At 33.4% G+C, this 25,696-nt stretch overlaps 1 protein-coding gene across 1 annotated transcript in view; it reads left to right on the forward strand.

Moving 5' to 3' along the window:
* LOC100367645 (2-oxoisovalerate dehydrogenase subunit beta, mitochondrial-like) overlaps window positions 1–25,287 on the forward strand; it is a 35,175-nt gene extending 9,888 nt beyond the window's left edge. Inside the window, exons 6-10 of the mRNA XM_002741763.4 lie at window positions 12,205–12,313; window positions 14,606–14,668; window positions 14,973–15,118; window positions 18,820–18,906; window positions 24,867–25,287. Of these exons, the coding sequence (XP_002741809.3) occupies window positions 12,205–12,313; window positions 14,606–14,668; window positions 14,973–15,118; window positions 18,820–18,906; window positions 24,867–25,007 (546 nt within the window). The 3' untranslated portion in view covers window positions 25,008–25,287. The remainder of the gene's footprint in view (window positions 1–12,204; window positions 12,314–14,605; window positions 14,669–14,972; window positions 15,119–18,819; window positions 18,907–24,866) is intronic.
* The last annotated feature ends 409 nt before the right edge of the window (window positions 25,288–25,696 follow it).

Below are 25,696 nucleotides of genomic sequence, written 5' to 3' on the forward strand. Positions count from 1 at the left end.
ATACTGAATATAGGTATTGAATTCATATTCAATCTGAACTACAAATTGAGCATATTTTAGATCTTGAACTTGGACAAAATTATCACAATGTATAATATGAACAATTTAAAAACATTCTTGAGTGGCAGTACAATTTGTGAAAAAGTCATCATCATATAGTATTTGGCCATAGAGGGAGCAACACAAAAGTTTGGGTAAATCACATTTTTAACTTTGAGGGCAGTGTTCATGTTTGTCAGTTGTGTCCTCCAGCCTGTATGTATATAGATGTTATTATCTTTAGTTTTCATGTACTTAATAGCAAAGTTAAATTTCAAGTGAAAATACAGCAATTTACAGTACATGGAAATGCTATTCTCTGTTCTGTTACTGTTCATTTCTAAAGCATTTCCGTTCTGCTCCTTTCCCTTCTCATCATCGTCTTCTTTTTTATTCTACTTTCTCTGCTCTCTCTCTATCTATCCATCATTTACTTTCCTTTTCTCCATTCTCCTCATTCTTCTTTTTTCCATCATTTCTATCTTCATTCTCTTTGTCACTCTCCTCCCTGTTCTCTTCTTCATCATTTAGTCTCTACTTTTCTCATTCACTTTCCTCTTTCTTTGTCCCCATCCACTTATCCTCTATGTTAGTTTCCCCCTCCATCACTCTCATTCGTTCTCCTTTTTCTACTTTTCTTTCTTCCCTTTTAGGTAATTTACTCCTCCTGTCTCTCATTTTCTTTTAATTCCATTATTCATTCCTCCTCTTGGTGTCCTAATTATGCATACACGTACGCATCAGTGCACATGCTGTTATTCCTCTCTTTATGAATATGTAGTCGCATCGGTGTCTGTCTCGATCGTTCTCACCTATGAAAGCGATGAATAATATATCCTAGTCAATATATACACATGGTATTACCACAGGCAACAGATGGTTGATGTTCATCTTCATTGGAAATAGTTTAATCACTTAGCAAATTTGATTAATAAATGATCAGTATTACAATTAGTGAAAAAAGGGATTGAATAATTAACAGTGTTTTGAAGGTGGAAATGTTGATGGTGTTTTTGAAGGTGGAAATGTTGATGGTGTTTTTGAAGATGGAAATGTTGATGTTGTTTTTAAAGGTGGAAATGTTGATGCTGTTTTGAAGGTGGAAATGTTGATGCTGTTTTTGAGGATGGAAATGTTGATGTTGTTTTTAAAGGTGGAAATGTTGATGCTGTTTTGAAGGTGGAAATGTTGATGGTGTTTTTGAAGATGGAAATGTTGATGGTGTTTTTAAAGATGGAAATGTTGATGTTGTTTTTAAAGGTGGAAATGTTGATGCTGTTTTGAAGGTGGAAATGTTGATGGTGTTTTTGAAGATGGAAATGTTGATGGTGTTTTTGAAGGTGGAAATGTTGATGAAGCTATCACTAGGCTACAAATATTTAATTTTAAAATTAATGAATTTCACTCCATGGCAATGTCATGGTTACTAATACTATCAGTGTTTAAATAAGGTTGAGTTATTGTACACTTGTACTATTATCAACTTTTGAACCTTGATTGACTTGTTAAAAACAACGATGTACAAGTAACAACAATAAGTCTGGTTGTGGTACTGGTTAGGATGTTTTGCCTACATCAGGGAGGTTGTGGTTTCAATTTCCTGAAACTAACTGTACATTTAGGGACGACGTCAAAAGATCGATGTCGAATAAAAAACTTGCTTTAGTTTGGGGGTGGGGGGTTTTGACCTCAAAAAGTTTCCATCCTACAAAAACAATTTTATTTTTTAATGAAGTCAAAAAAATCTTTCAGTATTTGTAGTTCGTTTTTTTTCTATCCAATCATGGACAAAAATAACAGAAAATGAAAAAAAATCATCACATCCAAGACGAGAAAATGGTTTGGTCCGAGTGTAAATATGTGCGTCAAATGAAGCTTGTTTTTCTTTGTTATTGGTGCATTTGTAAAGTACTTTTACACCCTACTGACAACCAACTGCTATGTCATACTACAGTCCGATTATCAATTTGTATTTAATGGTAAATGTAGTCTGATGACATGATCAATATTTATCAATTAAGTTTCAGTGGGGGGTTTTGGGAAAAAACTAAAGGAATTAAGTTTTTTATCCTACATTGAACTTTTGATGTTGTCCCTTAGCAGTATGAATTTGAATAGATTCTGTCCAAACCACCAAACACAAGGTATTGGCTTTGGGGATGATGGTGTTTTATCCGATGACGATGAAATCATAACAGTGTCATTTCCCGATGCCATTCCTGTACCAATTTGATCAGACATCCTTTTCCCAGACAGTAGCGGTTTTCTGCAAGATGTTTGTTTTCTCTTTTTCTCATATCAGCTCTTTTATGATCTGGGGTTTTCAGATCTGTACTTGGCATATTTTACCTGTTGATCCCTTGTGGATTAAAAGCTTGAGGGAACACAGATGGTCTGAAAATTCCATTATGATCTTTTGTAAAAATGTGTTTGCGGTTGAAATCCTTTATTAATTCTATTCACAACAGTATGTTTTTCTGATTAACATTTGATATCTAATTAGTTTCCGTCAGACTTAGTCTGAATTCCATAGATGAGTTAAAACATAATTTCTCAGAAATGCCTGGAATGATTTTAGTACCACAGGCAAGTCATAATTGAAGACAAATGCATGTCAATTAGTTTTCATCATTTTTGTCTACAATTAAATAAGAAATGAGAATAAAAATGTAATATAAATGTTGAGGGTGTCAAAAATATGAACTTATATAAATATGATGATGATCAGGAAAATTTCATATCCAAAGAATTTAATTTCAAAATATTTAAAAACGGATATTAATACAATGCGTTATGTGCTTTTTGAATGCCGACTAAAAACCGATCAACGTAGTCAAGGGAGAAAAACAGTATGTGTGGTATGTGGTTCATCAATCCATCTGCCACTATTTTAGTTTGAAGTACCGTAGTTAGCTTGCATTTAATTGATTTGAGCGCCATCAGTTTAAGCGTCACTAATTTTTGAAAAAACATTTTGCAAATTGTAATGTAATTTTCTATTATTTTTTATTAATTTTCGACCAAACGAACTTTATTTCACATTGGCTACAGGTCTTAATAACAGTTTTTGAAAAAAAAGGTAAAAAAAAATTGCAGGTTTAGTTGGTGAATTATGCCAAAAGTTGACTTTAGCGTTCAATGGTTTAAAATGTACCAGGTAAAATTACTAAACGTGGAAATTATTTCTCTATTTTCACAGACGGGCTGTTATTGGTTTTTATCTCTATAGTTGCGTTTTTAATAGAGCAAATACTGTTATAAAGTATTATTTTATAAATTAAGACTCAGTGTTTGATTTTAATATTATTGTGACAGGTTTTCTGCCCATCATTGGAATCAGCCTGTGCTGGGGTAATATTGTGTTGACATTCCAGTTGTACAGGTGTTCTCAGGTCTATCATTTCCCAACATTGTTCATATAGGTAGGTAGGACTGGTCCCTTTTCTGATTGTCTCATCTCATCTCTAGCGTCAGTGGAATACATATAAAAGATATGTACTGACAGGAGTTCTGAGTAGTGCGCCCTCTAACAGTACTTATTGTGTATGGATCTTGAGTCATCTTGGTGAATACTGAGGAGGGAGATTTTCAAGAAAAAAATAAAGATATGGTTGTCACAAGCTTTTACCTTTTCACCACCAGACTTTCTCTTAATTTTTCTGCACATTTTGACTCCCGTGTGCGAAGCACAAAAGGGAGTCTTTGCAGTTACCCTGTCTGTATGTCTGTATGTATGTCTGTATGTATGTATGTATGTATGTCACTTTTTTTGTTCCACCGTTATCTCAAGAACCACTAATCAAATTTTGGTGAAACTTGGTACATAGATGCTCTGGGATAATGCGCAGAGCTGATTAGGTTTGGGTAAAAATCTATGAATATTAATTACCTAATTTGCATGATAATTAGCTGATTTTTAGCTGTTCCAAGTCTGTTCCACTAATATCTGAAGAACCACTGATTGGATTTTGATGAAACTTGGCACATGGATGCTCTGAACCAATACGCAGATTTGATTAGATTTGGGTAAAAATCTATGAATATTAATTACCTAATTTGCATGATAATTAACTGATTTTAAGCTGTTCTATGACTGTTCCACTGATTTTTGAAGAACCACTCATTGGATTTCAATGAAACTTGGCACATGGATGCTCTGAACTAATGCGCAGATTTGATTAGTTTGGGTAAAAATCTGTTAATATTATTAATTACCTAATTTACATAATGATGAATCAATTTTCGGCTTTTCCACTGATATCTCAAGTACTAATCATAACATTTCAATAAAACTTGGTACATAGATGTCATATGACACTGCACAGACCTGATAGTTTTTAGGGTAATATCAATACATATTAATTACCTAATTAGCTTTTGATATTTCGAGTACCGGTAGTAATGATCACGTTTCAATGAAACTTGGTACATAGTTACTTGAGGACTGTGCAGAGACCTAATTAGTTTTGGGGTAAATATTTGTGCATATTAATCACCTAATTTGCATTATTAGTTAATTTTTTGCTGTTCTATGGCTGTTGCACTGATGTCTAAAAACCACTCATTGGATTTCAATGAAACTTTTAAAGAGTACCCATCACATTTCAATGAACCTAGGACTATACACCATATTAGTTTTTGGTAAATATTTATGCTTATTAATCACTTAATTAACATAATTAATTAATACTATATCTCAAGTATTGATCATCACATTTGAATAAAACTTGGTACATAAATGCTCTAGGACAATAGACAGCCTGATTAATTTTGGGTTAAAATCTGTTCATATTAATTCTCTAATTAGCATAATAATTAATATTTTTTTGGTTCTAATCACATTTCAATGAAACTTGGTACATTGTGCAGACCTTATTAGTTTTACACTTAAATCTGTTAATATTAGTTACCTAATTTTCATAATTGGTTTTCTGCGTTTCCATTTTGAATTAATTGTTAATGTGTCTCCAATACTCTCAGCACACGGGAGTTCTTTCTAAGCTTTCTTTGATTTCTTATATTGTTTAATTTTTGGGGGGAAATGAGCCCTAATTTTGGAGCCAACAGACAAAATTTTAGTCAGTTTTTTTCCAAATCTTTTGAATTCAATTGCAGACTATAAACAGCACTATGTTGTAAATGTGTGATGAAAAGAGGGGAGTGGTTGTGAAAATGCTAAAGGCACAAACTAAACTTTGAGAGCACCTGATTTTTCAGTTTTTTTCATTTATTTTGTTTATGAAATGCTTATTTTCTATTACTGAATTACAAATTCTACAACTACATGTGTAGTACCGTAAGATGTTTTTCAAAATCACTTTATAAATTTTCTGTTGCATCATCTGTACACCTGAGAATAAGCATTATTTGTTGTCTTACAAAAATATCTAGTGACATCTGTTAACTGAAGAGTGTCATAAATAAATCCTATACATCTTTTGATGTCCACATACAAAAAAGTTTTTGAAAGTTAAGAAATTGAGAAAACACCCTATAAACTGTCATGTGAAGTTCTCTGCATGCTAAACATTTTATTTTATTATTATTATTATACACCTGGCATCGAAAACAATTAAACTTAACATTCCGTAAATTTTTTTATTTGTTAAAGCTGTTTTTGCACTAATTCCAGCATTCAAAATATGCATTCACATTTATGTTCCAACACATTCTCTTGTTTAAATTTGTGTACACTAATAATTTGTGGTATGTACTCTCGTGGCAACCTTGTATCGTTTCAATGTCAGTGAAAAGAGGTTTACGGGATTCTGAATTGATTGCACTCTGTTATGAGAAATCTTTCACATGTTACATTGTTGTCATATCTGATGCAAACAAAATAAAGTGTTCACAAATGTACCGTAAATATTTTCCAAATAAGGAAAACGTCCGTAATATATTCTGACATATATTAAACATTTTTAAACAGGTCCTTGCTGGATTTTACAAGTGGCTGAATTATTTTTTTCTGATTTTTTTTTTTGCTGCCAGACATATAATAATACTATTTACATTTTAAGAAAGACAACTTTTCTTGTTATTTAGTGCAATAAAGGCATCTCAGCGCATATTCCTTAATTTCACACTATAACTGTTTGGTTTCACTTTGCAACCAGCTGTTGCTTGGCTCTGTGTGCCTTTTCAAGTAGTGCTCACAGTATGAGAGTGTGTAAATATGTGTTGAGTTCTCGTGATCCTGTTAATTCTGTGCATTTGTCATTATACATAAAAAAATCACACACACTTCAAGTTTTTCGAGAATAAATCAAGCTAATAAACACTTAAAAAGTATTTTATTGCAATTTGATAGATGCCATTTTCATAAAACCTCTTTCATTGCTGTGCGTAGAAATGTAAATATTTTAATAAAAGACTCCTCTGTATTGATGCCATATCACTGGCTGTCCTTGTAGGATAAAACTTTGTATGAAATGGCATAAAAGGGGGAGGAAAATCAGAGTTCTGATCTTTTGTAGTGAAAATCAATGAAATCAGGGTTCTGGTCTTTTGTAGTGAAAATCAATGAAATCAGGGTTCTGATCTTTTGTAGTGAAAATCAATGAAATCAGGGTTCTGATCTTTTGTAGTGAAAATCAATGAAATCAGGGTTCTGATCTTTTGTAGTGAAAATCAATGAAATCAGAGTTCTGATCTTTTGTAGTGAAAATCAATGAAATCAGGGTTCTGATCTTTTGTAGTGAAAATCAATGAAATCAGGGTTCTGATCTTTTGTAGTGATAATCAATGAAATCAGGGTTCTGATCTTTTGTAGTGAAAATCAATGAAATCGGGGTTCTGATCTTTTGTAGTGAAAATCAATGAAATCAGGGTTCTGATCTTTTGTAGTGAAAATCAATGAAATCAGAGTTCTGATCTTTTGTAGTGAAAATCAATGAAATCAGGGTTCTGATCTTTTGTAGTGAAAATCAATGAAATCAGGGTTCTGATCTTTTGTAGTTTCTAATTTGAAAACAGATAAGAGTCAGGAACATAACTAGTTGGTTCGTTGTGTGTTCTAGTGTTAACGCATATCCTGTGATTTCCCCTTTTGTTTCATCCTTCTTCGCAATGCTCTAAGGAAACCATGTTCTCACCGTACCTAAATTGCTATGACGATGAAAGGAGATCAGAACACTGTATTGATCTGGTTCACTCATTGTAAAACATTGTTAAAAACATCATACAGTGCCACACTGTTCAACAAAAATCTGATTAGCCCATGTTGGTCTACTCTCGTGTATCCAAGCTTTCAGAATATTAATACATTGTCATAGATACTGGAACTGACAGAGTGTGTCTATAAAAAAAAAGACACAGTAGAGATTTTTTACACATTGCGAATCAAGATATTTCATTACAATGTGTAAGCATTTGAAACCTGTCTGAAATATGTGTTTGAATATCAATGCAAACTAAAAAAGTTCAGATTTTGTGTTAACAATGTTTTTTACATGCTGTGTTCACGTTGCATGGGACCCATACAGCACAATGAGTTTGATTCTTGAAGGAATTTGAAAAGTATGTAAGACGTACATTGCATGTATTAATAATGGAAGTGAAATATACATGTTTAGTGATTTGTATACGATAATACACTCTATTTTTGAGATCAATTTGGTTGTCACATGATGAGGGCGCTGTTATATGTCTTGCACCTTCATTGAAATATACCCCTTCATAAGCGACCTGCTTTCTGTACATCTATTATGTTTTGAGGGAAACTAATGTTATCACTCACAACTTATCTTGGCTTCTGATTAAAACAAGACAGGGCTTTATGACAAAAGCAGTCTGCACTGAGACCCAGCTGTGACTTGTGTAAGTCTGTTCAGTGATGGATTACATGCCAAAATGATCAAAACAGGTAACAACTTCAACAGGAAATTGAAATCTCATTTTTATACAAGAGAATTGTTCATGTCATGCCAGCATGTGAGCTTTGTTGCTGGGATTGCGATTGGGGATGGATCATCCATTACACAAATGGTGAATCACTGCAACAAAACAAGTTTTTTCACTTTTCTATCATGATAGTATAATCCCAAGCAATTGTAGTTTTCAAAGAGTTGAGACATTTTATCTAGTAAATATAGATATATATATAAAGCTCTGAAATAATTTGTTTTATTCGTGGCACACTGAGCCAAAAGGGGATTTTGTGGTACAAAAATGCATACCGTACTTATGGTAAAATATTAGGATGTCTTGCTTGTACATTAGCACCTAGATAAGATTGATTCTTAGTGAGTAAAGTTAGCATATTTGGTAGTGAGTAAAGTTAGCATATTTGGTAGTGAGTAAAATTAGCATATTTAGCAGTATGTGAAATTAGCATATTTGGCAGTGAGTGAAATTAGCATATTTGGTAGTGAGTGAAATTAGCATATTTTGTAGTGAGTAAAATTAGCATATTTAGCAGTGAGTGAAATTAGCATATTTGGTAGTGAGTGAAATTAGCATATTTTGTAGTGAGTAAAATTAGCATATTTAGCAGTGAGTGAAATTAGCATATTTGGTAGTGAGTGAAATTAGCATATTTGGTAGTGAGTGAAATTAGCATATTTGGTAGTGAGTGAAATTAGCATATTTTGTAGTGAGTAAAATTAGCATATTTAGCAGTGAGTGAAATTAGCATATTTGGCAGTGAGTGAAATTAGCACAATTGGTAGTGAGTAAAATTAGCATATTTGGTAGTGAGTAAAATTAACATATTTGGTAGTGAGTGAAATTAGCATATTTGGTAGTGAGTAAAATTAACATATTTGATAGTGAGTAAAGTTAACTTTATTTGATAGTGAGTAAAATTAACATATTTGGTAGTGAGTAAAATTAACATATTTGATGGAAGATAATCTCTGAGCATCATATTTTCACTCAATGTATGTATATTTCCCTGGCAATGTTGTAAATGTGTTTGACAACCAAAAAATAAGATTATGATCATCATTGCACATCATGATCGTTGTACAGCATAATGCGAGTAAAAGACGTTGTTTGTTTTGTTCTGTGCAATGACCATAATGATATGTTCATCCAGTTTCTCTAAAAATGTGTTCTAACTACAACAGTGCTTGAGATATGACCATACATGTATATAGTCATCCAAAATTTCAGTCATATCATTTGTCCCTTCCCTTGGTCAGCAACAGTACTTGAGATATGACAGTTATGCTTATTAATGAGGTCACTTTACTATACAGTAAAACCTGTCAAAACCGACCCCTGGATAAACCGACCTACTGTCAGAACCGACCGATTTATGTAGTCCCGAAATTTCTCCATAGACGCCTATGTTAAAACAACCTGTGAAATCCGACCACTGTCTACTCCGAACACCGACCGCATTGATCGGCCCCAAGTCCAATATTCACACTGAATACATCGACCATCCGACCAGTTGCACCACATCCGCTGTCTAGTAATCCGATCTGCCCGACCTAAAAAGTGTGCATTGTGTTGAATTTACCGTGAACGTCACAGAAACAATATCAAATCTCACACTACAAGTAACGTCCCGTGTAAAACAATAGCAACTGATTAAGTTTTTCACACCACACGCCATCGCATCGCGTGATGTCTGGACAGTGTAATGACCCCGGATATAAACAAATGATCGGGGTCATCAACTTCAATTGCGGTGAAGCACACTGCATTATCACTTCTTCAACGATCAAAACATTGAGTTTTCTTCTTTCCATAACGATTCTGATCGACAATTTTGTGCTTTCGAATGTTTCCATGAAGGGGGCTTCAAGATTAAAATTTATGATGACGAAGAAGCAGACGATGACAAAGAATTCGGAAACCTTATTTAGCATGTTGCAGAGCTGCAAACACAGTGTAGCGTTGTAGAATACCTCCACTTTGATGAACGTATACCGACTGAAGCAATGTATGACGGCGAGTGGGAGCAACAGATTGTTGAGAATTTTATTGCAGACAAAGAAAACCATGAATCTACAGACAACGATAGTCAAATTATTGACCCCCACGATGACCGTGACTTGACGCATGGCGATGTGCTAGACATGTTAACAAGATTACAAAACTTCGCAATAAACAAAGACTCCAGCTACTTGACAGATATCCAAAATTTCATAATTCGAACGAACAAAATCGTTGAAAAAAGATGTTCTTTAAAGCGGTGAAAACTTGATGATTTTTTTACATCGTAATTTGATTCATTGACTTAACAGCAAAATCAACTGTCTGCATAAATTATAATAATTACATGTAGCTCACGTGAACTTACGTTGTGATGTCATTCAAAATGGACGCCTTCAGTTACGATACGCGATACTTACCCGGTCTGTTCCAACAGTTATTTTAATGTTTATTGATTTCATGTACATGTACATACCATAATATTCTTGTCTTGTTTGGTAAATTATTTTATTGAAACAATACAATAAATGTAAATACATGTATAATCACCGGAGGCAAACTCCGGTGTCTTTCATTTGTCCCGTGTTTACAGCACATGTAATTGTTGTTTCAATCGAAGTTATGCCCACCCTGAATAAACCGACTCCCTCTGAAAACCGACCATAGATCCCAGTCCCAGTCATGGTCGGTTTTGACAGGTTTTACTGTATATGGTCGTCTGAAATATATAAAATTTTAAAATCATTTTGACTTTTGAGTAGCAATATGTGTCTGAAGTACATGCCATGTGCAGTACACCAAATGCCAGACTTAAATCTTTCATGCATTTTTGCAATCTAATTCCAACATAACAATGATTTTGTAATTTGTGTGTTGTCCCTAGGAGTTGAAAAATCGTTGATTGCCAATGAACAACATAATATATCACTGATTTCGCTGAAATTTTGTTTTCACGTATATGCCATAAATTCACCATAATGTGAAAATTTCTATTAGCAAAAATTAACAAGTTTACAGTACGTTGAACTCACGAGAACGGTGTATTCGTAGGAATGAACCTTGTATGACCTCTTAACCATCCACTGCAGAGCGAGTCACAAAAATCAACCATGCTAAGTGTCAGTACGAGGTGATAAGTCTTTAATTTATAGATAACGAATCTTGCATCGTGTAGGGTATGAGAATCAACGCAGGTGTATATAAATTGCTGATATTCTGGCTGGCTGTTAGTCATATAAACAAACGCTTACAATATTACCTTACCGTAATCTCTGCAATATTGTGCTTCTACTCATTCAAGGACTTTTTCACTTTAAGAAAACCCCATACCTTGTATGAACACTTTTTAAGAACAAAATACTATAAAAAAAATATTATCCTAATTTTCATATAACCTCTTGGTTAGATGAAGATATTTTGTAATTTTATGAATATGAATATATATGCTAAAGAACGTCTGTAAAACGAATAGCTTGTCTGGCAAAAAAATATTTGTTGAGTACCAGCATATTTCATATTTTGTTGTTACAATTTCATGTATCAAAGAAGGGCGCCACATATGGTGAGATGAGGAGATGTTTATTGCGTATCCTGAGAACATGTTTTTATTTTGTTTCAGAAAATTATTTCCAAACAATGTAAATGTAAAATTAAAGTTGCAGAGCAGCTTTGTTGGGTCCTGGTTTGAAAAATTAATATGCCTGAATATGTACCTAATATTGATGTATATTTAATTGTTCTCAGAAGTTGCTTTGTTCGTACATTTTACAATCAAAATAGCAAGTTGATCGGTTAAAGCATTCATGAGATGCACATGCCCGAAATTGTGGCCAATTTTGCTAAAAATCCAAGATGGCTACCAAATCATGTGACTGATCAAATAAAACTGTTGCTAGTATGTCAACAGAACTAATTAAAAAAACATGAACTGTACAGCATTACATAATAGTTAGTGTGACCAACTTACAGGAAAAAAATATCACCGATTTGTTTGATCCATGTTAATAAAAAAAATCTATGTGATATGCACAACGTAAATTTCATTTTATGTATTCTGCTTGCCTGGTTTTGAAGGTACCGTAACATACAAAAAAAGTTGTTTTGCCATTTTTTTGTTGGAAACCTTCGACAGGTGTCATATCATAAATGCAACAGTTATGGTGCAACAAGATTTATTATAGTTGATAAACTGCAAAATATTTGTGTTTTTGGCTCAATTTAAATGTAAAGGGCTTTCAACAAGTGTGCCAAAACTAATAGTTTGACTATGTTTTGTTGTAGGTGGTCATCCCAAGAGGTCCAATCCAAGCCAAAGGTCTGCTACTCTCCTGCATACGTGATCAAAATCCATGCATCTTTTTTGAACCGAAAATCTTGTACAGATCAGCTCGTAAGTCTTCAGATAGTTAACACATGTATTCTGAGCGTTTCAGTAAATTAATGTTTTATATCCAGGATCATATTGGCTGTCAAATGTCACATACTATTTGCTGCCATGACAACGGTCGTAGTTATTCAAGCGTTAAATACTATGGGCTGATTTTACTGTTAATAAGGAAGGCAGGCACTGCTCGTAATGACTGCATTTCTCATCAACCAGTCATTGACCCATGTGTCTAGGCATTAATTATAGAGGTCTCTGATTCTAGGCTGCATGTCAACTGGTATGAAAAATACATTTTCAGCTTAAATTTCTGTTTAAGCTGTTCTAATAGAGGATATGTCGTTGTCCTTTTACCTATTCACCTGTTAAATGTACTCTGAACACCTGGGAGATATCCACACATGTCATTAATATGCGATATGCATTATCAAATTAGATAAAATTAAATAAAATGATTAGATTTTGTACTGGTAGTTGAAATTAGAAATGATTAAATGCGATACATTCTAGTATTTGTGTTGTAAATTGAACTGTTTATGAACTTGTGTCTAGTCCCATTTCTGTTTTTTAATGCGAATTTTGTACTGCTATTAGGCTGGCTAACTTTAGGGTAAAACTAGCTATGGTTAGTGCATTGCTAACTATTAGCTCTTGAGCTACAGCCTTAAAAGTAAGCCTTTTGACCCATGTGAACAAACTGACAGGTGGACACCAAGCACGAATATTTGATTTTTTTTATTAAGGTTCAAGCTGAATTAGGTCATCGTCTTTATGCTGTCTTTATCATTGACTATTGCCATTCAGATGTTGAAAGAGATGTGCATCAGAATGTCATAGGCAATTAAAAAAAATTGTATTTTTTCACTGGTTGCCATGGTGAAATTATTTCTTCACATCACAAAATTTTGCTCAGTGCCATGGGGGAACAGTATTATATCATTGATATAAGTGACATTTGATTATTGAGTTCCTAGTGTGAAAATTACTTTCCCTTTGTATACAATGTGTACAGTAATAAGAGAATAATCTGATTAAGACCTGGCCATGGCTAAATAGCATTGAAGATATAGAAAGAAATATAAAGATAAACAAAAGTCAATTCACTAATCTGTCTGAAAGAAATATTAAAAATTTGATTGTAAAAAGTGACGAGATTCAATGGAAACAAAAAATGGCAGAGAAATCAAGTCTCGTTCATTATAGAAAATTTAAAACAAATTTAAAATATTGTGAGAAATATTAAAATTCTTTATCTAACTTCAAGGGCACCCAATTAAAATTCAAGGCAAGATCTTGCACTCTTGGTTTGGCATGTGAGAAAAGGAAATGGGCAAAATTGGATAATAATGATTGTATCTGTCCATGTTGCAAAAAGGAACCTGAAACACTGGAGCATTTCATATTACATTGTGAATGTTTCTCAGCACAGAGAAAAACTCTAATGGAAGGGATTGAAATGCTCCTATGTAACAAAAATGAAATAAATTTACATAAAGACTTCATAGCAAACAAAGAAGTGCTATGTTTAATCCTGGGTGACAGTACAAGGCAGTATAATTCAGTCCTGTGTGACGAAATTGATACTTATATTTTAGTTTTCATATTTTTTTGCTACTTTTAGATGTTTTTTGTTGTTATATTTTGTTATCTTAGTTCATGTAACTTAATTTCTTTTTGTCCATCAAAAATTTTTTCATTAGTCTTTGAGTAAAATGTATTTTTATTTGGTGCAGCTCCTAATTTACATAGTGAGCCCCTGTTACAAAAGGGAAGCAATAAATAAATAAATAAATAAATAAATAAATAAATAAATAAATAAATAAATAAATAAATAAATAAATAATATGGACCTTATTACATTTCCAGATTATAGTGAATTGTGGGTTAGTTTACCAGAATTGAACGCAATTCTGCCAATCATAAAGTGTGCCTGCAATGTGTCTATGCTCAGTAGTGAAAATTTGAATTTTCTGCTCAAATCAGACTCAGTATTGATAATATTGTTGGTACCACTTCTCTTAGTTGTTCCATAAATGCAATTAAAAATGAAATAATTACTGTGAACGCATTGTTTATTGTTGGCTTTTCATTTTGCTGATAACTGAACTATTAAAATTATATCCATGTGAACATGTAAATTAAAAATAAATTCACTTAAAAATCCTAAATTAATTAGTAAATTAATTCTTTCACAATAATCATCACAAACTAGCATCACAAACCAAATGATATTCATACTTAGTTATTGTTGACTAACCACTGTACTGATAAATTGAGTCATGTATTATTTGTTTTCAGTTGAACAAGTACCCATCAAAGATTACACCCTTCCTCTTTCCGAAGCAGAGGTCTTAGTGGAAGGTAAATACCGTAGACCCCATTAGTAGTTCAACCACCTGATTTTTGTTAAATCGATGTCTTATTTTATTCTATCATTTCAGCTACTTAAAATTGATGTCAAGTTGTAGCTAATGTCTTAATTTGTCGTCTTTGATGTATATTTTGATGAAATGTGCAAACTGATGCATGTAATCTGTCGACTACTAAGGATATTGGACATCAAAGTTACATTTGCTTATACATGCATCACATTTCATCTTTCGTTGTCACTACTGTGTATGTAAAACCCAAAACAAATTTGTTTTTCATGTCTGATTCACACCAGGAAATGATGTAACATTAGTTGCCTGGGGAACACAGGTGCACGTTCTGAGGGAGGTTGTGAACCTAGCGCAGGAGAAACTTGGTGTTTCCTGTGAATTGATTGATTTACAGACTATACTTCCTTGGGATATTGATACAGTGGCAAAGGTATAGTTGATACTCATTATTCAACTTGTCATTTCTCTTGTCGTACATTATGAATCACTTTGACTGATTAATTGTCCTCTAGTTTCATATGACAGTGATGAGCTGCTCCATAACACATTGATAATACTAAGTATTCTTCGTAAATATTATATTTTTTTGATTTACCAGAACGCACATAACAGAAACTTTATTTTTCATTACTTGAATTAATAAAATACTGCTTACGGCCACTCAGCATGTCGGTTGATAAAACAGTGCTAGGGATATCATCTGTACCTGGATGACAATAGAACAAATTATGCGAGTCAATGTATTGGAATCATGCAAATCTGCGTTGAATCACCATACTTGTTTTGTACATGTTATAAAATTACAGGTATTCAATTGATCAAATATTCAGATGGTTGGGGTGACTTTAAATAAAAATTTTCTAAATTCGTTTTTGTGTCGATTTGGCACATAATTACAGTGTCTTTTCACAGTCTCAACATGGTTTGTTTGTTTTGAGTCATTTCTTGGAATAAAGCTAAAACGTTGACGATATCAGAGAATGACAGATGCACACATGATGTTTGCTGTACATGTAGGGTGATTCATGTCGATGACAGTCATTTTAATAATTACTTGTGCAGGTGTGGAGATCATCTGAAAATGTATCCTGTAGCTTCCAGCTGGGGTTTTTAATCCCTTGGTTACTATGAGTAATCAGAGCATTTTGGGTTAGGTTATATGGCTTCCAATCGAAGGGAATTAACCAATCACAGTATTAACTGTCACATCAAGAAAAAAATTACTGCAGAATGAAAGCTTGCCCTAAAAGGACGGCACCAAGGAAGATAGAGATATGACTTAACAGGCTATCATTTATGAAATCCAAAAAAAAAGATTTGATGACATGAAAATATCACCGAACCTATAACTTTATAACTGCATAAAGTCCAACTAGAAGTACCTAATTGTTACCTGAATTACCCGGTTCATTGTTAACACCTTTACGTATGATCGTGCACTTCAGAAAAAGCAATTACAGTAGGTATGCAGGAAACAGGAAAGACGTGACACGTCTTCAAGACTGTCGAGGATGACATCCCTTCAAGATGTCCATCCTGATCACCACAGTGATCTGCCGTTACTATTGTAATAACCTTCCTCCCTGCCATCGATTGATCCCTTTAATTGTATTAATTTCGTCAGATTTCACTTTCATCTGCCGCACGGGTACAACTGATCTTCTCCACTTGAATTGTTAAATGGATACTTCCTGATCGGCAGATGTTTGATCAGTTAGCGATAATTAAAAGTGTTCAATGTTTAATTGAAATCTCTTGATTCATCAATCCTGGAGTCTCTATAGCTATTCATTTTTTTCGCTGCAATTATCTATTAATTTGAAGTAACATCCTCTAATACCAGATGTTAGAATGTGAATGTGATGTAAATTTTTAACTTTATAAATCATGGGCAGCATATGATGTTCTGGTTGTCAGTGTGTCTCAGTGTGTCTCATTGTGACCATTTTTTATATACCTCACTCAAACAACATTATGTGCAGCTGGGATAGACTTTGAGGGTTGAACTTGGCCTTGGCTCTCTGAATTCTCTTGTGTGATCCGAACCAACATGATTTGCCACCTGCTCACTGTAGTTCAAGAGCATGATCAATCTTAGTGAAATCGATTACTGTAAGAGCACAGGTAATTATTCACTGGGTTTCTCTATGTTCACTGTCAAATATTTTAAATTAATAAATCCATGTTACCGGTAATTTAAATTTGAACCCCAGCGAGTATGCTCAAAATGGAGGTTTGACATGAAAATATTTAATACCCTGGGATTAAAGCGTGGTGGTCGTCGCGTAGCGCATGTTTGAATTTCATTTAAATAATAAACAATGTATTTTACAAGCGTTGTATACGTCGCTATGAGTCTCATATTGAACAGGACGTGGCACAACGAATACTGCCCTTTAGTTTAAAGAGAAAAGCTTGTAGATCCAGTTCTGTACAATATTTGAGAACTTTATGTATTAACATTTTAGTGATTCCATTTTATAGTTTTCTTACATTCTTTCTATCAATTAAACATTTTCTTCATTGCTTTAAACGTCTAGCTATTTTTAATAGTCACAATTACAATTACCAAATATTATCTATGTATATATTGTCATGCGTTTCTTACACAGAAAATATGATATTCTTCATTCTTTAAAGTCTTATTAGGATTATAATAAATATTTGTGATTGTTTGCATTTTCTAAACATTCAATTTTCAGTGCATTCAAATGTTGGCTTCCCATTTGATTGGATATTCAAATTTTATTTTCTAAAAATTCAATCATCAGTGCATTCAAATGTTGGCTTGCCATTTGATTGCATATTCAAATTTTATTTTCTAAACATTCAATTTTCAGTGCATTCAAATGTTGGCTTCCCAGATTGCATATTCAAATTATATTTTCTAAACATTTAATTTTCGGTGCATTCAAATGTTGGCTTCCCATTTGATTGGATATTCAAATTTTATTTTCTAAACATTCAATTTTAGTGCATTCAAATGTTGGCTTCCCATTTGATTGGATATTCAAATTTTTTTCTAAACATTCAATTTCTAGTGCATTCAAATGTTGACTTCCCGTTTGATTGGATATTCAAATTTTATTTTCTAAAAATTCGATTTTCAGTGCATTCAAATGTTGGCTTCCCATTTGATTGGATATTCAATTTTTTCTGAACATTCAATTTTCGGAGCATTCAAATGTTGGCTTCCCATTTGATTGGATATTCAAATTTTATTTTCTAAAAAATTCGATTATCTGCGCATTCGAATGTTGGCTTGCCATTTGATTGCATATTCAAATTTTATTTTCTAAACATTCAATTTTCAGTGCATTCAAATGTTGGCTTCCCATTTGGTTGGATATTCAAATTTTATTTTCTAAACATTTAATTTTCAGTGCATTCAAATGTTGGCTTCCCATTTGATTAGATATTCAAACTTTATTTTCTAAACGTTCAATTTTTAGTACATTCAAATGTTGGCTTGCCATTTGATTGCATATTCAAATTATATTTTCTAAACATTCAATTTTCAGTGCATTCAAATGTTGGCTTCCCATTTGATTGGATATTCAAATTTTATTTTCTAAAAATTCAATTAACAGTGCATTCAAATGTTGGCTTGCCATTTGATTGCATATTCAAATTTTATTTTCTAAACATTCAATATTCAGTGCATTCAAATGTTGGCTTCCCATTTGATTGCATATTCAAATTACATAATGATTTGAATGGTATTCACACTATTACCTATTGAGCGCCATAATTTTTCAAAACAAAATTTGGTGTGTAACATTTTAGCTATTTTTAGATTTTTAATTGATAGATTTTGGACTAAATGAACATAATTTCCTACTGGCTGCAGGTCTTTATCAAAATAAAAAAAAAACAGAAAAAAAAAATTATACTGGTTTTGATTTGTAAAAAGCTTACATTGGCTCAAAGGATTGAATATTTCCCACAATTCACACACATTCAAACCATCAAATATTTCACATTTAAGGTATAAACATAATCCATAAAATAATCTCAAGGCTGCAATAAACCTGTAGGAATGATCTCTGAGTATAACTTAATAGCGTGATAGTTACTTTATGATAGACCTCAATGAATTATGTAACTTTAAATGCTCACTTTTTTTTTCAGTCTGTAACGAAGACCGGACGATTATTAGTAGCACATGAGGCACCACTGACTAGTGGGTTTGCTGCAGAGATTGCATCTACAATACAGGTAACGGCGCCCTCGTGTAGTTATACAGTGTCCCCATGTGGCCATTTTAAAACTTTCATTTGTTTTTTCATGTTTTTTTTTCATAATCTGAGGTTGAAGCAGTCCTTTTATTTGTTTTTTTCTTCTGATATTCTTTTGTTTTCTTGTATGCTATGCATCACATTTTTAGTCCCCGTTCGAACGCAGTCCGAAACTGGGGACTTATGTTTTGCCCTGTGTGCGTCCGTCCGTCCGTCCGTCCGTGATCACCTGTATCTCGAACATGCATGGACCGATTAAGTTCAAACTTCACTCATACATCACACATTATATGGGACATATGCACATGCATTTTTTTCATGATCCGATTAACGATAGCCGAATAGCGGCCATTTTAAGACCGAAAATGCATCAAAATCGCACATTTTCACCATTCCGGATCTCAGTTATGCATGGACGGATTTTGTTCAAATTTGGTACATACATTAAACATAATAGGACCTTGATGCACGTCATTTTTTTTTTTGGATCGGGTTCGAAATGGCCGACTGGCAGCCATTTTGTTTTAAAGAATTCAGTTCTGGATCCGTATCTGAGACATGCTTGGATTGATCGAGTTCAAACTTCACACACACAAGGTACATCATGTCACAAATATGTATGTGCATTTGTTTCATGATCTCATTAACGATAGCCAAATGGCGGCCGCTTTAAGGCCGAAAATGCATTGAAATCGCACATTTTTACCATTCCGGACCCGGATCTCAGTTATGCATGGACGGATTTCATTCAAATTTGGTACATACATTAAACATAATAGGACCTTGATGCACGTCTTTTTTTTTTCGGATCAAGTTCGAAATGGCCGACTGGCGGCCATTTTGTTAAAGAATTCAGTTCTGGATCCGTATCCAAGACATGTCTGGATTGATCAAGTTCAAACTTCACACACACATGGTACATCATGTCACAAATAGATATGTGCATTTGTTTCATGATCTGCTTAACAATAGCGGAATGATGGCCATTTTAAGGCTCAGTCATGCATGGATGGATTTTGTTCAGATTTAGCACAATGTGTTGTACATATGCAGGTGCATTTCGGTCATGATCTGCTTTGAATGTATATGTCACTCAAATATGAACGGAACGGGACGTGTCATTGACAATGACTTGTCATTGCTTATCATTGGTCACAATTTGATGAATGAAGGTCATTGACCCTTTGATCACCAAAATAAATTGAATGAAGGTCATTGACCTTTTGACCACCAAAATAAATTGTTGTCACCTTGATCATAATAATACATCCATAAAATGCATTTTGTGACACTTTCGATTAAAACCTTTTTATTAGGTCTAAAATTACCAAATTGTTGAAATACCGGGTATACAGAAAAATATGCAAAATATGGCAATCATAATGTTAATTTCACACTGACTCATGTTTAACATTCTCGCCACCAGACTTTCTCCATCAATCAAATTCTTTCGCACTTTTTTCTTATGTTTAATATTTCTGGAAATAAACCCTAATTTTGGAGTCAACAGATAAAATTTGAGTCAATTTTCAGTTCTCACTCTAAAAAAATTTGCTATTTCTGTCCCATCCTCGGAAGGAAAATACAGTCTATAAACGGGACTATTTTGTGAATTTGTGATGGAAAAAAGGAACTGGTAGTGAAAAGGTTAAAAGACCCCAGCATAGAAAAACAAAATTCGGTGATTTTCCTGCCAACAATGGTGTTATTTAAAGGGCCATATTCATGACTTCTAAAGTCAACACATACTAGTATAGTCTGAGTATCAGTTCTCCGGAAAAAAAAGGATGCAAGAACTTGTTCAAAATCAAAAACAATTTAACATGCAAAAATTGAGGTACTGTAAAATACTTTATTTTCACTTGGAATTAATTTTCGCTATTTTCGCTGAAGGAATGATTCAGTGAAAATAAAGTCCAGCGAATATAGCTTTTTGACTCCCGTGTGCGAAGCACAAAAAGGGAGTCTTTGCAGTTAGTGTGTCTGTCTGTGTGTCTGTGTGTCTGTGTGTCTGTATGTGTGTGTGTGTGTGTGTGTCTGTTCCATCGATATCTCAAGAACCAATGTTCGGATTTCAATGAAACTTGGTATATAGCTTGTCTGGGGCAATGCGCAGATTTGATTAGTTTTTGGTTGACATCCATGCATATTAATGAACTCATCTGCATAATAATGTGTGAATTTTAAGCTATTTCAGTTATATCTCAAGAAGCATTAAAACGATTTTTATGTAACTTGGTAAGAATGTTACTAATGATTGGCTGCTGCAATTCATTGTTGTATTTTACATTTTATTTAAAATTTAGCATTTTTTATGTATTTTTTTAATATTTTTTTTTTAAGTTTTTTATGCCCAATTGCATGAATACAACTAATAGGAATCGGTGAGTGGACTAATTTGCATAATGATGCGCATGCTTATTCTATTTTTTATGATCAGCAATTTATGATGGTGTTAGCCATTTTGTTATTTCCAGTGTGTTGTACAAAAACGAAGCAAGCGCTCGGGAGATAAAATGTATGTATCAGTTTACATTATGAAAAGGTCTGAGAAATTACATGTATGATTTTTTATTATCGTATAAGTAAATAAATAAATAAGTAATTGAACAAATGTATAACCTCAATGACTGTGAAACGAATTACTGTGCAAGCTAGTTTACATTCACGTGTGGTGTACAATTACATTCAAGCCACGGAACATTGAACCCTGTGTGAGCCCAGTCAAGAAAATAATGAATGTGAGATTCATCATCGCCAAAACCATGGCAGTGTTGAAGATATGAAAATGGTTGGTAGGTTCAATTTCATGGTAAAATGTTGTGTAAATTCGTTGTACTTGTGAATCCTGATTTATCACCGTATTATTGAACGCGAGAACAAATATGGTGACCTCCAGCATCAATGTAGTTTTATCAAGTCGCTGCCGTAAGGAGATATTTCCTTTGTATCGCTTACCAACATTGTATTGTACTTCTTTCCTCTATTTTCCTTTACACATTTGGAAACTTGCATGGTGCACTTTCACCCCCACTTTCCCAAAATTACGAAGCTATCATGTCGATTAGTAGGTATAGGATGTCTATGTGTGTTGATGACTACGTCGTTGTGTAAGGGCTCCTCGTACGTAAAATGGGGCACATTCCCAGTAAAAATATCTATTTACACAGAGCTGAAAAAATTCGCCTACATGTGTAAATTCATGTTGGGATTTGGAGAAAAAAAACTCGTAAAACATATCGAATTTACCGTGACAGGAGTGATCAATTTTGGTGCCGATTGTTGGTGGGCTGATCAGCATGTCGGATTATTTCTGAGAACGTTCTTCCTGTGGGAAATCACAAAATCATTAGCACTAAGTAAGCTGGTTTACCTTATTTTTGTGTCAGAGTACCCTGTACAAATGACATGAATCGACATGCGATGATTACCAAAACAATTTGACAATCGGTGTCTCATTTGTTCACTGCTCCCTCAACACAGTGATTTGTTATGACGGTGGTTTGTTATGAGCGGTATTTTTTCCCGGCCCTTTTCGTCGGAAATTACGAATTCATTGGCTCTAATATATCCTAGTTTACTTTAGTTGTTTCATCCGATTATTCTGTACATTGATTTTACCACAGTCCCGGGACTGTGATTTTACCAAGCAAAGGAAACAATCAGTGTTTTGGCTTTGTTATATTTATACTATTGCAACACCTAATGGGTCATTAATATTTTTTTTTTTTTAACATTATTTCATGTAACTGTATTGTAGTAGATTTTAGATATCTAACTTGTTATGTTTATTTTAACACCTTTATTGCATTTCATAAACCAAAATAGATATGTAATTCATTTTATAAGGTTGTAATAAAGAATTATCTTATCTTATCTTATCTTATGTGGGCCCCCAGCGTGAGCCTCGTGTTTCACTATTTTTTTCATTGAATATTACACCGCACGATATCCCTCAAATCGGAAGGCACATTTATTGCTCGAGTTACTGGTACTGTTCCTATTAAGTTAAGCCATGGAGCAAAAAAGAAAATATGGTTAAGCTGAATACCATGTTTCATGTGGAATGTATAGACCGTGATGTCGGCATTAACTACTGGATGCACAGTGGTAACCACTGGGGCAACGCCACGCTGACCGGTGTCTCCTGCCTGGCAAAAAAAACATGCGGGACGGGCTGCAGGGTTTTAAGCCATCGTAGATGTTTTCGAAACGAAAATTAGCGAATAGATTTTGTTTCGAGCCACTTAAAATGTCCTGTGTGTATTTTTGGTTGGTACTCATCGCGTGCGACGTGCCCCAGATAGTGTCAATTTATACGCAGTAACAAATGAGACGCGTTGGGGATTACTTTGAATTTTATGTACCGAGAAGTACGTCTGCCGTAAATTGTTAATATTTAATTATGTTATGGTACTGAGCTGTACGATGGTTGTAATTTTACCATGTCGATTTTCGGGATTTACAAACCAATCCAAAAGATTGTGATGCCTTCCTTATTAATATACGTAACTGAAAATAAATAAATATAATATTTATTGACACACATATTGATATTAAGATAGTGGTTTGAATTTTAGATATTTAGATTGTGATTGTTTGTCAGAAATTTACATAGTTGTTCTTGCTACTTCACGTTTTCCGTGTTAACTAAATTTCTAAAATATTTTTAAATGCCCTATAAGTTTATTTTGGGCATTTATTTGTTTACTATTTTTGTTGCATTTCATTTTCCCCAATGTTTTATGAATTGTTTCAGTTTTCTTTTTAATGTTGCAATTTTGTGTAGACTTTTTATGCATATTTTTAAGTAGGCTTATTGTAGGTATACGATGTCTATGTGTGTAGATGACTACTGGTGGCTCCTTATTTAATAGATTATTCATAATTTGTTTATCATTTTCAAATATTCCTGAATATTACATCATGATCCCTATTCCCTCAGCACACGGGAGTTCTTTCTAAGCTTTCTTTGATTTCCTATGTTTTACATTTAACTCGTCAAAAATCAGTGAAAATAAATTCCATACAAAACACCCAAAAAGTCTTTTCAGTGAAAATTAATTCCAGCTAAAATAAAGTATTTGGCAGTACTGTAAAATGACTAATTTTCACTGGGTTTAAATTTCGCTGATTTACCATTTCAGGCATATTCAGTGGGTTTTAAATTCACAGTTTCGTCATTTAGATAATGTGTTCTATGCTAAATTTTACATATTCACTGGGTTTTAATTTAGCGCATTTTCCAGTCAGCGAAATAAGCCAAATTAAAACCCAGTGAATAATTACCCCCTTTACAGTATATAATATTGGAAATTATTGTGGTGGTTGTTGACACAAAGTGCCAGGATGTGTGAACTTTAGGGTCATTTATAAGACTGATCGTTGCATCTGAGGAAAAGTAAAGAAAATTTACTAAATCTACAAATGTGACAGTGTTTAGCAAAGATGAAAGAGATGAGAAGAAATGATAGATGATAAAAACAGATATGATTCAGTGATGAGTAATATTTTGTAATATAATTATTGAAAAAAAAAATTAAATCATTAGAAATAATAATTGTGAAAAATAAATTAACAAAGTAGTTTTTAGGAAATTTTGATCATTAATATTTTTTTTTTTTTGTGAATTACTGCTTTCAGATAAATTCCTATGGGAACTGCTCCATTCCATCTTTGTCCATTTTTGTGTTTTTTCTAAAAAAATTATATTGTATCGGGTAAAAATAGGTTGATGAGATGTGAGCCAATTATTAATATTGTGAAATTTTTTAAACAACATATTTTGCCACCCCCTGTTTATGGTAGCAACAGGAAGAAAAAAGTGAATAATTAATCTGTGATTCTGACATTCTGTAAAAGTTACTCAGCATGCTACTATAACAACCTATATATCTTCTAAAAGCTTAGATATTAACTGTTTTTCCTCTCTCTTCATAGACTGAATGTTTTCTGAACTTGGAAGCTCCTATTCAAAGAGTGTGTGGATGGGACACACCGTTCCCTCACATATTTGAGCCATTTTACCTACCTGATAAATGGAGGTGTCTGGATGCCATCAAGAAAATGATCAACTACTGAACAGTATGTGGTGTGAGGGACACACAAAATATAATCTGTGTTTCACTAACAAATGGATGGACTTTTTGGGAATTTGTTTTGCGTGAGAAGCTGAACTCTTGATATCACTGTGAAAAGGATTAATTTGCGCATGGTCATGTAAAATTTATTTTGTGTTATGCGTGAGATATTCATAAAACTTATTCCGGATGGATTTATTGCTGGAACAACAACTGAAGTACAACTGGCAGCTGGAAATGGTACAACTGAAAAATAAAAATAAAATGTCACTGTTTCTAAATTGAAGGGCTAGAGATGGTTTCATATAAAATTGTTATTGGGGTGTATGCCATTATTATTCAAATTTAACCCAAGTTATTTGTTACACATTAATTTGTGACATCAATCAGGTTTTGAAATTAGATTGCGTTATGTAATATAACTTTATTTATTATTATTTTTTTCTCATGTATAACACTTCAATATCCCTGTCGTTTGGCCGAATTTTGATTGCAAATGACAACATCTACGTGCACGATGGGCGTCAGTTGGAAATTAAAATTACATTATAACCACAGGGAGCCCAAGAAGTATAATCAATTGTACGCATTCTCTATGAGCGGGCGGGGCAGGGGGGGCTGGCTATCGGCTGGTATCTAGCGTAAGAAATAGACAAGGGATGAAGGCTCCAGCAAGCTCATATTTTTTAA

Source organism: Saccoglossus kowalevskii, chromosome 11 (assembly GCF_978046115.1).
Source record: "Saccoglossus kowalevskii chromosome 11, keSacKowa6.1, whole genome shotgun sequence".
In the NCBI taxonomy this organism is placed as follows: domain Eukaryota; kingdom Metazoa; phylum Hemichordata; class Enteropneusta; family Harrimaniidae; genus Saccoglossus; species Saccoglossus kowalevskii.